The 17,837-nt window shown below is 39.7% G+C and overlaps 1 protein-coding gene across 4 annotated transcripts in view; it reads left to right on the top strand.

Moving 5' to 3' along the window:
• The window catches only part of TRIP12 (thyroid hormone receptor interactor 12), a 101,030-nt gene that overhangs the window by 80,242 nt on the left and 2,951 nt on the right, over nucleotides 1–17,837 (top strand). For 2 of the 4 annotated variants that reach the window (XM_066622658.1, XM_066622660.1), the window contains 15 exons: nucleotides 1,244–1,435; nucleotides 1,936–2,087; nucleotides 4,031–4,188; nucleotides 5,587–5,660; nucleotides 5,742–5,941; nucleotides 6,951–7,078; nucleotides 7,255–7,406; nucleotides 8,962–9,104; nucleotides 10,052–10,208; nucleotides 11,401–11,499; nucleotides 13,097–13,211; nucleotides 14,477–14,631; nucleotides 15,099–15,263; nucleotides 15,788–15,952; nucleotides 17,399–17,512. In XM_066622658.1, the coding sequence (XP_066478755.1) occupies nucleotides 1,244–1,435; nucleotides 1,936–2,087; nucleotides 4,031–4,188; nucleotides 5,587–5,660; nucleotides 5,742–5,941; nucleotides 6,951–7,078; nucleotides 7,255–7,406; nucleotides 8,962–9,104; nucleotides 10,052–10,208; nucleotides 11,401–11,499; nucleotides 13,097–13,211; nucleotides 14,477–14,631; nucleotides 15,099–15,263; nucleotides 15,788–15,952; nucleotides 17,399–17,512 (2,169 nt within the window). Of the gene's footprint in view, nucleotides 1–1,243; nucleotides 1,436–1,935; nucleotides 2,088–4,015; nucleotides 4,189–5,586; nucleotides 5,661–5,741; nucleotides 5,942–6,950; nucleotides 7,079–7,254; nucleotides 7,407–8,961; nucleotides 9,105–10,051; nucleotides 10,209–11,400; nucleotides 11,500–13,096; nucleotides 13,212–14,476; nucleotides 14,632–15,098; nucleotides 15,264–15,787; nucleotides 15,953–17,398; nucleotides 17,513–17,837 lie in introns of all 4 variants that reach the window. The other 2 variants (XM_066622656.1, XM_066622659.1) reach the window with 1 other exon arrangement.

Raw genomic sequence — 17,837 nt, 5'->3', positions numbered from 1 at the left:
TGTTTGGAGGATCTGTAAAGGGGGGGGAGAGAGTGTGTGTTTGCAATCAGGATTTGTGTATGAGCAATAACTTTTGATGCAGTTAAAACTGTTTCATAAACTAAAGCTGATAGGTTGTGGGGAAAGCAGTGGTCCCTACAACTATGATCAACCCTGCAAAAGCTAGGGTACAGTTAACCTTGTGTGGTGGGTGTGGTACCTCTGCACAGAAGAATTGCCTAGGACTTAATAAGAAATTGAATAATATGTATTTGATCAACCCTGGGGCTGGGGGAAGAAGAGCATATGAAAGGTGCATGTAGCCTTCAAATACCCTTAGTGGCCTGGCATGCTGCAGTATGCATGCATCCAGTGGGAGGAAAGAGGGCTCTTTTGAACCATATGTTTGACTCTGCATCTTTGTTAGATTAAACCATGCCCCAACAATTATTAGCATTTTAAAGGTGTAAGTAAATGTCTCTTGGATCTAGAGTAAGACAACAAGTTGTCTTAATTTGTTAGATGAATACTCTTGTTCAACTTAATTTTGTATATATTCAGTTCAGTGCAAACCTGGTTTTACACCGTACTCAAACAGTAATGTCCTCCAAAATGACTACACTTAATAGTAAATTGGAATAGACCCAATCATGGTAATCAATGAGCTTGCTTCTCGGGCAAGCTAATTTAATAGCATATTTTAGTTTAGTTATAAAATGTTGTTTTATATGAAGAATGCAAATTGTAATACTTGGAAGGTGATAGAATATATGTAAAAATGTTGACTATAAAGAGGTTGTTGCATGTTCTTACATATCTTTCATAAATTGTCCTGCATTGTGCTGTCACTTGAAACTAGTATTCTCAAGAGAATTTAACTGGCTTGAATTCTTAGAGCTAATTTAACTGCTTACAATGGTAATCATGATGTGTGTACCAGAATCAATTTTTTCATGCAGGATCTGCTTAGATCTGCATTGTGAAAAGGCTGTCCAGAATTATTTGGGCCTCACATTTGCATATAGCATACTGTATGGGTGTGTTCCTATAGACTTGCTACCCATAAGTTGTCACTTAACGGTGCATCAGAAATTTGTCCTGCATTCACTTAAGTTGTCAAATTAGTGAAATTTCATTTAAAACAGATGCATGTAAAGGACAGGATATTCATTACAGTTCTTTTTTTAAAAACTGTTTTTCTTGTTCTCTTTGTGGAATTGTTGGACTACTAAGACTTGTTCTCATATAGAGCTATTCATTTCAGGTGGATGGTGGAGTTGAGTGCCTTGTAGAAATCCGTAGTATAGTCTCTGAGTCCGATGTCTCTTCATTTGAGATCCAGCATAGTGGGTTTATGAAACAGCTACTGCTTTACTTGACATCCAAGAGTGAAAAAGATGCTGTAAGCAGGGATGTCAGATTGAAAAGGTTCCTTCATGTGTTTTTCTCATCTCCTGTAAGTATTCATGGCTCCAGTACTATAGGTGTTGCTTCAAAAGAACTTTGAATCCTTTATCTCCCTATATATGTCAGGGATCTGGGAGAGGCCATTTAAGCCATTAGTGACTAGCACCTATGTATGCCTTTCTCAGCCTCAGTGACACAGACAAGCTATTTAAAGCATAGTTTGAGAACATTTTTTCAAAAATGAGCATTGTGCAGAGGAAAATTGGCTGCTGCTTATTTTATGGCTTTTTATGTGCAATTCCTTTAATCAGTTTGAACTCTAGTTCTGAATAAATAGAGTGAGTGTGTTCATCTAGTGAAAATGCTTTTGGTGAAGTACCTTCTGGGTGAGTTTGTTCTGAGGATGTAAAATATGGCTTATGTGTATCTGTTCATATTTGGTTATGGTTTCTTAATAACTATTAAACTGTTGAACATTTCATTTTGTGTGTGTGTGTGTGTGTGTGTGTGTGTGTGTTATTTTTTTAATAAATCAAACTTTACTTCTAGCTCCCTGGAGAAGAACCTGTTGGAAGATTAGAGCCATTAGAAAATGCACCTTTGTTGGCACTAGTCCACAAAATGAATAATTGTCTTAGTCAGATGGAGCAATTTCCAGTTAAAGTCCATGACTTTCCAAGTGGAAATGGAACAGGGAGCAGGTAAGGATTAAAGCTCAGGTAAACGTTTTCCCTTTCAGAACGTTACTTGTCCAATGAATTCTGCATAGCTGATAGGGCACCTGTACTGAGTTTATTTTCTGCATTAGTTAGCCATGTTCATGATACCTCAAACCTTTAGTAAATACTTCTTAGCTTTTGTTGATGTGCTAGTAATTAACTTAAACATTTTGTTACTGAGCCTTCATACCTCTTTCTTAAATTGTTCAGCTTTGGCTGTTAGGCCAAGCAGCTACTTGCTCCTCCATCCCTGGTTCTTTTTCTTTGGGGGGGTGGGGGGGAGGAAATGGCACAAACTTCATTGGGGTCCATTGAGCAGGGTTGGCCTATGGCAGGTTTGTGGGATAGAGGAGATTACAATTCCCTTTTGAAATAAGTCCCACTGGACTTGATGGGACTTTCTTCAAGATAAATGCTCTGGACAAGTTGCAGCACAAGTTGTTGTATATTCTGCCCCCCCTCCCAATCTTTTCTCCCCTTCTCCCTCCCTGAGGTGAGCTTTTCAATTACTGAAAATAAGTCCTCTTCTTGCCTTGTCTCACCCATTTCTGGGCAGGAAATGACTGATGTTCCAATGCACTATGAAACCTCTATAGAAATCCAGACTCTCTCATAGACTTCACTGGAGTAAAACACTTGACAGCCCTTTTTGTCCTGTATGGTTTTTTCTTTAAGGTATCTGATTTCTCTAAAAATATGGAGTTCAGTAGGTTCTAAGAACCATCAACTTTGTGTGTAGTGAAATTTGCCTAAAAGCCTTTCGGCACAGTGGTAGAAGACTGCAGAAGTGTGTTGGGGGGTGGGGGGAGCTTACTATTGAGTAGCTGTTTCCAAACAACTAAAGACCACTGCTGTATCTGAATTTTCCTGAGAATCTTATGGATACTTGACACCACTTATTGCTGTTCCTATCTAGTTTATTTTGGATGAAAACTCTTTATTAATTTGGATAAATTGCAAATTTATTTCTCTGATCTTTGAAACTCTTCAGGGAAAGTAAGGCCTTTGAGAGAGTTACTGCAACATAATCAAAATGCTTACAATCTTCTTTCCCTCGAAGTGCCACTGTACTTATGTAATAAAGTCTGCTTTTCTCATAATTAAAGTCTCTGCTTTTTGAATAATTAAAATAAATCTTGTATATTAAGTATTTGCAGCCTAACTGATCCGTGCAATTAATAATTTTATGGTAATTTGCCATTGTATTTTGCCTTCTTTTGAGTACTTCAGCAGGCAAAAAAAAACTGCAATAAAAATTACTGGGAGAAGTTAATTTTTAAATGTTTTAGGTGTTAATTATCTTAGACTGTTTCTGTATTTTCTAGCCTTTCTTTCAGCGTATCTATAGAACTAAGGTAGAATAAATGCTTTTGCTTTTACCTTCACACTGGTGGAAGACCGATTGCAAAACTTAAAAATTGTCTAATTCGAATCAAATGACCCAAAAACTTTACTAACCAAAGCAGAAACAAATAAGTATATAAAAGTCAATAGCAAGACAGTAGTACTGAAATAATAGTCCTGTGCTGCATTCCTATATTTTTTGGTCTTGAGTAATATGTGGTCAACTGATTTGAGCTGCACTAGTAGCAATTTTGATTTGGCGTCAAACTATTGCATTATGCTTTTCTTTGACATAATTTTTCCCTACTGTATAAACTACTACTATTGTTAATTTAACAATCACAATGTGAATTTTAATAAGCAGCAGCAAAAAAAACATGCAGAACAGCAGTGTGGTGGTTTGAAGCCTCCAAATTAGCAGGCCAAGCTAATGTGCCTACTCCCTTAATGTTCAGCATGTAATGTCAATACAAAATACAGAAACTGTTCTAATTACTGTTATGTATTGATTATACACAACCTAAAATAGAATAACTGTAGCAACGTTTTTCATAAATTATCTTGAGTTTTTCTCTTAACAGAGGATCCCAAGCTTTAAAATTTTTCAACACGCATCAATTAAAATGCCAGTTGCAAAGACATCCAGACTGTGCTAACGTGAAGCAGTGGAAAGGTGGACCTGTGAAGATTGATCCCCTGGCATTGGTACAAGCCATTGAAAGATATCTTGTAGTTAGAGGTACTTTTTCTTGTTAATGATGCACTGTAGATGTATGTTGATAGCTTTGATAGCAGGAATGCACTATGTGTGGTCAAAAGCTATTCAGTAGGACTCTTAATTCTATAAAGTTATTATTATTAACAATTAGATTAGGGAAAGGCTTTTTATGTACTTTAATTAGCACTTGGAACTTTTTTGAAATGCACAAGATTTCAGCTTCTTTTAGATTGTCTTACTGTAAACTTCCAATGGCAATAGCTCCCCATTCCAATAAGACTCCTTGCTACTTTTGAGAATAGCCTAGTCCAAATGGCCCTTTAGCTAATTGTCTCGTTTTTGTGACGTGTGTTACTGTGCCTATTTGTATGCAAGGAACAAATAACACCTTGGATCAGAGAGCCAATCTGACAATGTGCAGAGAGGAAGAAAGTGCTTCAAGTCTGTTTGCCATAAATGCTGCTTATCTATGTTCTTTTGCCTCTGGAGTTGGCAAGAGGAAGATGCAGACTGCATCACTGGAGAGGTGGGGGAACACTGATCTGTCCAGATATGACAGTTTACTAAGCATTGCTCTATGCTCACAATGTCACAGTGATATTGGTGAAACTTAATCATGACTAAATTGAATTGGGAATACAACCCCATGGTCTCAAGTGACATAAAACTGCTAATTTTGATGTTAGATTGACTTTTATAAACCATTATAATAGTAATAATAATAGTAATAAAAATAAAATGAGAATATAAAAATAAAATAATATAATAATGATATAGATGATGATGATTTATAAATAATAATAAACAAAAAGTTCACAAAGCAGTTTACAGAGAAAATCAAATAACTAATGGTTCCCTGTCCAAAAGGGCTTACAATCTAAAAAGATGCAACATCAGCAGACAGCCACTGGAAAAGACACTGCTGGCGTGAGGTGGGCCAGTTACTCTCCCTCTGCTAAATAAAAGAGGAGCACCCACTTGAAAAAGTGCCTCTTAACCAGAGCAGGGTTTTTAGATGTAATTAGAATTCTTGAACTATATACCACTCTACTGGAAGCCCCAGTTTCATTTGGGTCATGTACAGGAGAATGGTAGTGAGGTCAAGGTGCCCACAAGATAATTAATCTCCAGTTGTGACTAACTGGAAGAATAAAGTGAATAAAGTCCTCAATTACTGATTGTCATATGCATCCATACAGCTCTGGGCATAGGACAAACTAGTACTGGATACTTGCAAACTGAACTGTTGGCGTGACCCATTAAAACTGAACTGGTCACTGGCTTAAAAATAGCCCCTCTTGTGGCTACATATTTTTCCCTTTGGAAGCTTGATAGATGTTTCTTGTGCTCTCTGAATATTTTTAAAGCCTTCCTTGTTCTGAAGTTCCAGTTAACAATATTTGGTCTGTTGTCTGTCAGGTTATGGACGAGTAAGAGAAGACGATGAAGACAGTGATGATGATGGATCTGATGAAGAAATAGATGAGTCTCTGGTAAGGCATTGTTCAATATTTACTTTCCTATTAAAATTAACTAGGTTGCATTTTTAACGTTTGCTATTTGTCTTTACTTAGGCTGCTCAGTTCTTAAATTCAGGGAATGTGAGGCACAGGCTGCAGTTTTACATTGGAGATCATCTCCTGCCATATAACATGACAGTATATCAAGCAGTTCGGCAGTTCAGTTTGCAAGCTGAAGAAGAAAGAGAGTCTACAGATGATGAAAGTAACCCATTAGGAAGAGCTGGAATTTGGACAAAGACGCATACCATTTGGTAAGTTGAAGGAAGGAACAACTTATTGTAAAGATTTTATTGCTTACAACCAAAGACAATAGCAACCCTACCACCCCAGAACCCTCAGTAATGAAAACAGATTCTCCTCCCCCTGGTTAGTCTGCTTGCCTTCATAAAGATTTAAATTCATAGTTATGAATTTAAAATACTGTGATATTTCACACTTTAGAATAAGATGCAGCAGCGTAACTTGAAGGTGTGCTGCTCCGGGGCACACCTTTCAGGCCACTACCTGATCTGGGTTACCCCTTGCCCCCTCCAAACATGACCAGATATGCATCCAGAGTGTGTTCTGAGTCCTAAGAACATTACTTCTGGTTTCCCCCTGAAAACTGGAAGTGATGTTCTAAGGCCACCCTGAAGGATATGACTGGAGGGGGTACTGAGGTGAGCAATGGGGGCAGGTCATGGCATTGCTCCACCTACAAGAGTGCTGCCTGGGATCCTGGGATCCCCCTCAGCTGTGCTACTGATGAGGTGGTCCAAAAATAAATGTTCCAAAAATAAATATGTGCTGGGTTTGAATATTCTTTACTAACAGTGTCATGTAGCACACAGACTACTGCTTGTGAAAAACTTGCATATCTGTCCTGTAATTGAAACTAGTTCTAAAATTTCATTGTGTTCAGCTCTTGTAGTCTAATAGATATAGAGTCACTTGATTTAATTTTTTTTGTCCCTGTGTTGAGGGGAGCAGAGGAGAGAGCTTGCAACAGCATCATGATACTTTCCATAAAATAATGGGGGCGGGGAGGAGACGTGGATCTTCAAGTCTGGAAATCTCTCATTGGTACTCTGTGTAAGGTGTAACTTAAGTCTGGCACTGTAAGCCATGCTTTTAAGTATTCTGGTTTGATAGGTATGTTTAATTTTGCAGTGACATGCCCATTGATGATTAAATATTCAACTTAACTACAGCAGAAGTAGTTGCTCCTCCTAGACTTGATTCTGGTTGACTACTAACAGGATATTTCTTAAATACTTTTAGGTACAAGCCAGTGCGAGAAGATGAAGATAGTAATAAAGAATGTGTTGGTGGGAAAAGAGGAAGGGCACAAACTGCTCCTACAAAAACATCTCCTAGAAATGCAAAAAAACATGATGAATTATGGCATGGTAAGAATGTTGGTTGGTTGCAGGCAGGGAGACAGGGTTGTGTAACCTGTTTGGACTAAATTATTTGAATTGCGATTTCTCATTTTATCACTGTTTGGTGTATTTATGTAAAATGTTATAAAATTGTTCTGAAGTCCTACTTCACCAGTTTATTGAATCCTGTCTCACTTTTTTAGATGGTGTGTGCCCTTCAGTGTCAAATCCTTTGGAAGCTTACCTTCTGTCTTCACCTCCTGAAAATATAACATTTGAAGATCCTTCGTTAGATGTCATTATCCTTTTGCGAGTTTTACATGCCATCAGCCGTTATTGGTATTACCTATATGATGTGAGTGCATATATGGCTGTTGCATTAAATATTCCTGACCTTTGAGTGGGTTTTGCTACTTACGAACTTGTTGCAGGCAGGTTGGCTGATGCTCCACTAATAGTTTTACTTGATATGGAAGCCACATTAATATTTTCTTGCAAAATGTAACAGTCTTCAAATTCTAAGGAAGTTAGGGCTAAACTGTGATGGGCGCACAAACAAGGCCATCCCAGCTGGAGGCGCGCCCCGCCCCAAAACAAGTGTGCCAGGAAGAGATCCAAGCCAGTATCAGGGCACATAGGGAGACTTATTCCTGTTCTGTTTACCATTTGGTCACCAAAATTTTCTCCCCTACAGTGAATTTGCCCCTGAAGCAGCAATTTGAAGGCTGTTTTCAGGATAAGAATAGCAGTTCCAATTGGAATTCCCCCCATCACATCTGTGTTGGCATTGTGACCTTAAATACAAGGAAGTGGATTAATACAAAAATCAGAAATGACCCTGAATACCTGTTGGTTATCAGTTAATGCAGATTATATTTCTAACACTTTCAAATGTTACTAGTTCAGAGGTCACTAGTGATTCAGTGATGGGCGAACTCCCTGTTTCCTTCCCCCAAGTGTATGGACATAACTTACAAGACTTGCATATGAGGCTGTCTCATACATAGTTGAGCCATTGGTTCACCTAGCCCAGTGGTTCCCAACCTCCTGTCCCTTTAAGACAACATTGGAAACCTTTGGAGAATCTGTAGTTGATGGTGCCTGTCCATCTGAGTTCTCACTGCCACTGTCCTCCAAAGGACAGGGAGGTAGGAAATCCCTTCCTTATCTCCCTGTTATCGTCAGCTGCTATGGCAGGGAGAACTCACAGTCACCTGTGCAGTCACCTATGGGTCTCTGTTGGTTGCCTCCCCTTTAAGTGAGGAGGATTTTCAAAATGTGAAACGTGGGAGGTTGTGATCCCCAGGTTGGGAATCGTGGATCTCGCCTGGTAGTGTCTGTCTGGCAGTAGCTTCCAGGTTCTTGGGTAGAGACCTTTCCTAATCTATGCTACTGGGATATTTAGCTAGAGATGCCAGGGGCTGATCCTGAAATGTTATGTGTAAAAAGTGTGTGCTGTGTCATTGAACAGTATGTACCTTGACCAGTGTGATTCAGATTAGATATAATACAGTCTCTCTTCTAATCATGCTTTTGAAAACTAGGAGGTAGCTTCCCTCCCCATTCCTTACCACTGTGATTGTATGCGACATGTGCACTAAGCTTCTTGCAACTTCATTTCAAACTATAATTTGTGTGTTAATCATCACTTCCTATAGTTTCACTTTACATATGCATAGTATTTTAATACTGTGAAGGGAGATGGAAAAATTGCTCCAGAGAGCATTGGTAGCGGATATATTGCTTACATTGATTGTAGATTATGCAAGCCATTGTTTGCAGGGAGCTAGTGTGATGTTTTGGAGGGCATATCCTGTTCCTTTCATGCAATATTCCTGGTGCATTTCTGCTAAAGAAAACAAAGGTAACAGTTAAGTTCTTTTAATGGAAACAACTTTTTGATATTGTAGAATGCAAGCTGTAAAGAGATTATTCCAACCTCAGAATTCATCAACAGTAAACTCACAGCAAAAGCTAACAGGCAACTTCAAGATCCTTTAGTGATAATGACAGGAAACATACCAACGTGGTTGACAGAGCTTGGAAAATCATGGTATGGAATTTGACTTCATAATTTATCTGTTTATAGCACTGTGGTGATTTTAGTAGGGAATTATTTCTTGTATAACTTCTAGAGTGATCATATGGTGTTTATATGCTATTAGATTTGACTTCGTTGATGGATAACAAGTATTGTACACTGCATGAAGTGCCTAAGTCGTCACTGAAGGTGGCATAGTGACTGTGGTCTTGTCTTACAAATATGATCAGACCACAGTTGTTCATGCCTTGCTAACTTGTAGCGTAAATTACTAGTAGATGTATGGTTTGGATACAGTTTGGAAACTTCAACTAGTTTTGAATATACCTGATGTTAATTCCTGCTAGTAAAAATGAACATATTTTGTCAGTACTTAAAAGACTGACAAAACCAACATTGCTGGTTACTGTTTCTTGGTACAACTCAGAGTAGTGGTTTGACCTATACAGCCCTAAACAGTCTGGGACTAGGATATCTGAAGGGATCTCTGGTCTCTTATAAATTGACCCATTTGTTAATCTTGATTGGAAAATGGTGTGTGGGTGCCCTCATCTTTAGAGAGGTAGACTGCTAAAGGTTTGATTATTGTGCCTCATTTTGTGGAACTTTCTCCCTTGTTTCATTCCACTGGTACTTACTTTAGTAGCTGTCAGTGCCAGGTGAGAGCTCCTGTTTAGCTGCGTTTTTTATTATAATTATATACTTTTAATACTATCTAATATGATAGTTTGAGGAAGAGTTGATTTGTGGTAGCATCCAGAGTTATCCATCCTCTGGAGCAAAAAAGCTCATTACTCTGAAAACCTGTTATCCATTTTATGTTGTGATTTGTATTGAAAGATGGGATATAAATATTTTAAACAAAAATAATGCTTTGAAACTTGTTTTTCTGCAGTGGCATGAAACTTTTAGCTTTGCCAAATACTTACAGTGTAAACTTCTCTCCCCCTCTCCCCCAGTCCTTTTTTCTTTCCATTTGACACACGGCAAATGTTGTTCTATGTAACTGCCTTTGACCGAGATCGAGCCATGCAGAGACTGTTAGACACTAATCCAGAAATCAACCAATCTGATTCTCAGGATAGCAGAGTGGCACCACGACTAGACAGGAAGAAGGTAAATATGTGTGGTGGGGGTGAAGGGGGGGAATTGTCCCATTCAATCCTTCTGAGATTGGGAGACTAAAACTGAATTCTTCTAGCTAGTTTTAGAAGATATTTGGTTAAGTTTGCACCTAAAACGGTGTTTATGGAGCTACCAATGCAGGAAGGATTCAGTTTCAGTCTGCCCTGAATTCTGATTAAGTAGCATTCCTAAGCCTCTTTACAGTTATGTATTAAATGATTTTTATTGTTTAAAATGGCGCTCACTAGTCACTTTTTAGGTTTGTTGGAGCAGATGCTACTTGGCTCTTTAAACCTATTTTAATATGAGTATTTCTTTACTTTGCATACAGTTGAAAAACCCAAGAGAATACAACAAAGATTAGTTGGAGGAATATGAACCGAGAGTAAGCACCTTCTTCTGAAGGCAGAGGTTCTCAAACTGGCGCATCAAAATGCTCCAGCCAGGGAAGTCAAGTCTCTGCCCCCTTCAGGCATGGGGGGAGGGCAAAGGCAGCAACACAATTGTTGTGATTGTGTCACTGCTGGGGTAAAAGGGTTTTTTTAAGCTTGCCTAAGGTAGTGCCAGCTTCCGGGGGGGGGGGGGGGGTCTGAGGCGTTTGGAGACAAAGGAAGCCCTGTAGAGAGGCCTTCAAACAGCTAATAATAGTGGGGGGAGGCCACTTCTCGTTTTCTGCACAAAATCAAAAGTGGTCATTTTCTAGAATGATTTTCAGCTGTTTGGGGGTGCAGGGAGCCCTGCAGAGGGGTCTCCAGGCTTCTTGGACTCCCCCCCCCCCCCCGCAGGAGGCTGGCCTGCCTCAGGCAAGCTTAAAAAACCCATTTTTCCCTAGCAGTGACACAATCTCATCACTGCCTTCGCCTCTCCCCTGCAGGAACTTAGGACAGAGGTTCCCAAATTTTCTGAGAGTTTGGAAACTGCTGTCCTAAGGTGATTACACTGGCTAATCCACAGAGCTTATCTGCATTTAGGGTTCTAGAACATAAGCCCTCTACCTGAAACAAATGTATTTTTTATAAATGAACCAGAAATATTAATGCTGCTTGTATTCAATGCAGCTGAATATGTCTCCTGTGCTTCAGGCAAATATTTTCATACCTGTTAAGCTCATTTTGGGCCTAAATGCTGTAGTTGAGTTGTAGTGATTAGAAAATCTAATTTTTTGCTTATATGTATCATGTAGCGCACTGTGAACAGAGAAGAACTTCTGAAACAAGCTGAATCAGTGATGCAGGATCTGGGCAGTTCAAGAGCCATGCTGGAAATCCAGTACGAAAATGAAGTAAGTAACAACTATCTGTGTCTCTGTCAGGTGTTAAAATTAGCGTTTTTCTTCATGAGTGGTTGTTGCTGTCTAGTGTCCCACAATCTTTCCCCTCATGTTCCCTTATCGGGATGTGCTCGAGCAGACTCCAAGGCTCCTGAGGCTCCCGAGTGGCTGCACATGGCCAAAACCTCAGAGGTGTGATGGGGTGAGGTTAAGACCAGTTGCGTGCCTGCCATAGACCTCCCTGGGGCAAATGCCCTAGGTGCTGGCGGCTAGGACCCTGTGGAAGCTTCCCTGAGGCTCCCAATGGGGGCGGAAACTGTGCTTCCAGTTTGCCAGAAGCACAGTTTATATCGCCTGGGAACCTCACAGAGGTTTCCCTGGCGTGGGAGGAGGTCTTGCGGGGCTCCGTGAGCCTCTGGTGAGTAGGGTGGGCAGATTTCTGCATGGTGGGGGGGGGTGCGGCTATAGCCTGTGGGGGGGGGGTGGCATGGCAGAGCTTTGCCCCAGATGCAGGGCTGCATTAAGGCTTGCCTCCCCAGTGGTGTGGTTGCCTAGCACCTGACTCAGATAACCTGGCCATCTCCTCAGCACCTACCTCTCCTGCTCTGGAAGTGTCTGTCTTGCCTTCATCATGAGCCTGGCTAGCACGAGAAGCAGCTGTCTCTCCCAGAACTTCATAAGCCCCTGTGTGACCTTCCTTGGCCTGCATAGGTGAACCCAAAATCAGAAGTTGCTTGACTGCACCTTCTGCTGCTTTGGTGCATCCCTGCAGCTTTGTTGTGAGATTTAGGGATTGCGGCACATCTTTCTATGCCATGGCCACAATCTCTGCTGTGTCCATATTGCTGGGTCCAGTGCAGCCCTGCATAGTTCTGTCAGCACCCTCACTGCAGCAGTCACTGGGCTCCATTGCCACCTTCACTGCAGCAGTCACTGGAGTGGGGTTGGAGTCCAACCTTGGAGCAGTGATGATTGTGTGGGAGGGGTTTTGAACTCTTAAGCAGGTTCCATACATTTCTCTCATTCATCTGTATTAACAATCAAACTGTTCCCTATTCTTACATGACAGGTTACAGTGCAGGAGATCTTTTTTCCTGAGAGAAATTTTACCCTGCAATTTGCCCTTCAGTTTGGAAAGATTGTCCAGTAATTCAAAAGAATGAATTTTTTAGAATTGTGCCATCAAAAATATGTCCTAAAAAGGCACTTGAGTAAGTTAATAGATGATAGGTTGGCACCACACTGCCATTGATGCCACATTACTTTTGAAACCAAAATCTTGGGTTTGTATTTCTCTTTTCTGTCCCACATATAATACAGTGCAGTATGTTAGACTACTGCTGACCTTTCTTTCAAACAATGTGTAGCTCCTAGATCCTCAACAGTGTGCATACCTTTTCCTATCATGCCACTTATTTGACATTCAGAAGTAAACTATTTAATTTGTAAACTATTTAATTACAGTCTCCTGACTGTAATAAGCAAAGCTGTTCCTGTTGCAGGTACTCTTTCTCACCATTTTTCCTGAATTTTTGCTATTACAGAAATGTGAGAAATCTTGATGGTTCCTATCTCTTTAAAATTCATTAATTACGGTTTTCTTTTAAAGGTTGGTACAGGTTTAGGACCTACACTGGAGTTTTATGCACTTGTATCTCAGGAACTGCAGAGAGCAGACTTGGGTCTTTGGAGAGGTGAAGAGGTTACTCTTGCCCATCCTAAAGGTAATACACTCTCTTCTGGATATTTTAAGTAGGTGGATTCTTCAAAGCTATTATTTTTATTAGTATTAGTATTAGTATTAATATTAGTATTTATATACTGCTTTTCAACTAAAAGTTCACAAAGCGGTTTACAGAGAAAAATCAAATAACTAAATGGCTCCCTGTCCCAAAAGGGCTCACAATCTAAAAAGATGCAAAAGAATACCAGCAGACAGCCACTAGAACAGACACTGCTTTTAATATTATGTAAAATTTGACTATATAAAATCTCACACTCTGTAAAGGTGGCAAAATCCTTTATATGTCCCTAGAACAGTGGTTCCCAAAGTCTTATTCAGACTTGTAAGTCTTTGCAGGGATGGGGGGGATGGCAGTGACATGATCCCCAAGTTCGTGGTGGTACTGGGACCAGAGAAAAGTTGTTTGTATTCACAGTAGCAAGCACTGGTGTCTCAGGGGTGTAAGGAGCCCCTTGGACACTTCTGCATTTCTCCCCAAGCCTATAAACAGCGAGAAAGCACAATCAGAAACCACTTTCAGTGGAAGTTTCCGGTGGAAACTGGAAGTGGTTTTTATTCATGCTTTTTCACTGTTTACAGGCTTGGGAAGCCATGCTCCCCACGTCCCCAGGATACCAGGACTTGCTGTTGTGATTACAAATGACCCCTTCTGCTCCTGCAGCAGCACAATCTTGGGGATCATGTTGCTGCCATCCCCCTGCCGCACCCCCTAAGGGGCCAGGGAGGAGTGCTGCTTTGGCTGGTGGGTCACGACCCACCAGTTTGGGAACCACTGTCCTAGAAACTTTCTTGAACCTCTACAGCTATCCTTTGAACTGAAATGTAGGCATTGTAAATGGAGTATACTTGGGGCCAAATCCTGTCCTATTTTCCAGCACCATTCTAGCCCCAGTGTAGCTGAGATAAAGGAGCAAATATTCCCTTACCTTGAGGAGGCCTTCATGACTCCCTTCGTGACTCGCAGGATGCAGCGAATACCCCATTGACATGGCTGCATCAGCACTGGAAAGTTGGGTAGGATTGGGCCCTTGATGTGGAACTCCACCAATGTCTTGCTTACTTGAGAACATGATATGTCACACTTTTTACCTTTGGTTGGAAAGCTATCCGTAGTTCTATCTGTACCTATTCATCATTGATTAAAATCTTGCATAGTTATCCACAGCTTTGAGCTAAAAATATTTGTCACTTTGTGTACAATTCATTTTTTTCCATGCCAGTTTATATATCTGTTTCTTACAATAGGAAGCCAAGAAGGGACCAAATATATTCATAATCTTCAAGGCCTGTTTGCACTTCCCTTCGGTAGAACAGCTAAACCTGCTCATATTGCTAAGGTTAAAATGAAGTTCCGTTTTCTGGGGAAACTGATGGCAAAAGCAATCATGGATTTTAGATTGGTAAGAATGGACCTCATTTTTAGCTGGAGTAGCTTCTACTGTCCCATATATGTATGTGTGTGTGTAATGTATGTATTTGTGTGTGGGTTTACCTCTATGTTGAAATTGCAGTTTAATAAGGTTTACTGGTTCCAATTTTGAAGAATATTATTATAAAAAAGTGGCATCTGCAAATAGGTAGCTACTATTGTAAATTACCCAGATCTACACACAAGGATAACTATCTAATGTGATAGTATAGTATTCACCAAAACACTGAAAATATTAAATCACCCCATTTGTGCATTGTAAGGGATGTAATTAGAATAATTCTGGGGTGTACTTCTTTAAAGCATTGTATATATGTTGATCATTTGCAATTCTAAGCAAATGGCAAGCTTGCCTTTTCCAGTTGTTGTTTTGGGAGAATTCATTTGCACATCCAATGTCACATTTCATTTTCAGTTAAATGGTGCTTTTGCTTCTAGGTGGACCTTCCCCTTGGCCTGCCTTTTTACAAATGGATGCTACGACAGGAAACATCTTTGACATCTCATGACTTGTTCAATATTGATCCTGTAGTAGCAAGATCAGTGTATCATCTTGAAGAAATTGTGAGGCAGAAGAAAAGACTTGAACAGGATAAATCGCAGGTAGACAAAATGATCAGGCAGGAAAATGTTAACTGTGCCTGCCTTTTTTATGTGATGACTAAACTTGGGCATATGTCTTAAATGTTAGATTGAAAATTCCACAACAAATGAATATCATAATGGTTTTTTGCAGTTTATTACTGATCAGAATGTGACATTGAGGAGAACTTCTTGCACTTGTGAATGAAGCTATTTCCACACAACTTGCTTATTAATAAAAATTTGTAACTAGTGCAGATTTTTACAATGGATAGGATGGTTATCTGTGATCTCTCGCATTCTAACATCCACACCCTTGCATATAAGCACACTTGCTTGACCAATGTATTTTCTTACTCCCATTCACTGAATGCTGTGTTTTGGTTATTGGTGAGGGTGATGGGGGTCTTGTGCCATTATGGATGACTTTTGATTAGAATTGTGGAAGGCATCTCTTCTGGAATTTTAGTATAACTTCCTGAGCACATGAGGCACACCGAATCTTCCAAATTGTCACTAGCTCTCAACATTGTATCTTTCTTTAGACCAAAGAGAGTCTACAGTATGCACTGGAAACTCTAACCATGAATGGGTGCTCAGTAGAAGATCTAGGATTGGATTTCACACTACCAGGGTTCCCAAACATAGAGCTGAAAAAAGGAGGGAAAGATGTACCTGTCACTATCCACAACTTGGAAGAATATCTCAGAGTAAGTAAAACAGAATTTTTGAAGGGTTTTTTTGGTACATTTTCTTGCTGCCTTTAATTGTATGCCGTATTGGCTAGCTTGCATACTCTACCTTACAATGATTGTATTGAAATTGGTGACAAAAGCTTCTGTTGCTTTTAGTGGGTTAGAACTGTATCAAAGATGTGATTTATATTAAGAAAAAAAATCTGCTTATAAATTGCTTGACTGTTTGAAAGTTGTGCCCACTGCATAACCATATGGCTTTTGACTGGTATGGATAAAAACTTGCATATGCATTTTAATAAAATATTAATCAAATGGTACAAATGTGTATCAAATACCTAGCATATTTTTTCTGTCTACTAATGGTGTAGATCAGTAGTTCCTAAACTTTTTTGACTGGCAGCTCCCTTGACCAACTGGGCCATTTGGCTGCTGCTCCCTATTAGGGCTGCAATTGTATACATTGTACAGGACTGTGAGTTTTTGTGAGGATTCTGCGGCTCCCCAGGCTTACAGTTTGAGAACCACTGGTGTAGACTCTTATGTTTCTATTTTAATATTATTGGAATATTCATTTTTGGAGAGATATTAATGTGCAGTTCCAGCAGTGGTACCTGTTGGTACTACCTGCTTTTAATTTGACAGGGTTACCACTAATAAATACTGGTTAACTTTAAAAAGATTCTTATGTTAGTCCTTTCTGCAGAACTTGCTTAAACCACTTCTGACAAATCTAATGATTAGCCTGTCTTAAACAAGTAACAAGTTGCTGGCTCTTCCTACCTTTGTACTTGGTATTTCTATAATGGAGAGTATAGAGGAGATGTTCTGATTTAGAGCAGGGAGCCACAGACTCCTAGTGAAAAACCTGCTGCCCTATACAATGTATAGCATGGGTGGCCAAGCCATGTCTCATGAGCCACATACGGCTCTTTGGCATATAATGTGTTGCTCTTGGAAAGGTTGGCTGAGCTCCTTTTTGCATCACAATTAATATAAAAGATAAAAAAATGTTCAAGCTTTATAATTTACTAGGTATAAACCGAGAGTCTACTGGATCAAAACATAATGTTGAATGCTAATAAATTAAGATTCATGTTGTGTAAATATATTTAAGTTAAATGCTTCTTAAATATTGCGGTTCTCAAAGATCTCTTGTAACTCTCAAACACCTGAAGATTATTGTGTGTGGCTCTTAAGCAAGTTTGGCCACCCCTATGTACACATTGTAGCACTAATGAGGAGCTGTGTCCAATGGCCCAGTGGGTCAAGGGAGCTACCTGTTGAAAACGTTTGGGAACCACTGATTTAGGTGGAGAGTTCTCCGCTGGGTATTCTTTGGCTGCACTATAGATGTTGTCATGACTGTAATTCATTTCTTTTCCCAAATGATTATCTTGTTCGTTGATGACATTCTTGGAATATTGTGGTAACTTTACAATTCTGTTTGTTTTCTTTTAGCTAGTTATATTCTGGGCACTAAACGAAGGCGTTTCCAGACAATTTGACTCATTCAGAGATGGATTTGAATCTGTCTTCCCCCTCAGTCACCTTCAGTACTTCTATCCCGAGGAGGTTTGTAGTCTTACACAAGATTTAATAATGTTGTACATGTGACTTGCATCCTCTCCTACTGAGACTGCAAATGTGAGGCGTTAGCGTTCTGTAAGTGATCAAGAAACTTCTAATGGGGAACATTCAGACTCCTGTTCTTGAATGTTATGACACTTAAATTAGTCCTTTTATGTAGCATATATGTTCTCAAATACTACAACTTAAGGAAATTTGAACAAATGCACATGTAGAGAACTCAAGCTCTTTCATGATACTGCTTGATTGATTTATATTTTGGAGATTTTTACTGTGTTTTTTGCCCTGCTTCCAAAGAGTTAGTTATGTA

This window comes from Tiliqua scincoides, chromosome 3, assembly GCF_035046505.1.
Source record: "Tiliqua scincoides isolate rTilSci1 chromosome 3, rTilSci1.hap2, whole genome shotgun sequence".
Taxonomy (NCBI): Eukaryota; Metazoa; Chordata; class Lepidosauria; order Squamata; family Scincidae; genus Tiliqua; species Tiliqua scincoides.
This window is presented reverse-complemented; position numbering and strand designations above follow the sequence as displayed.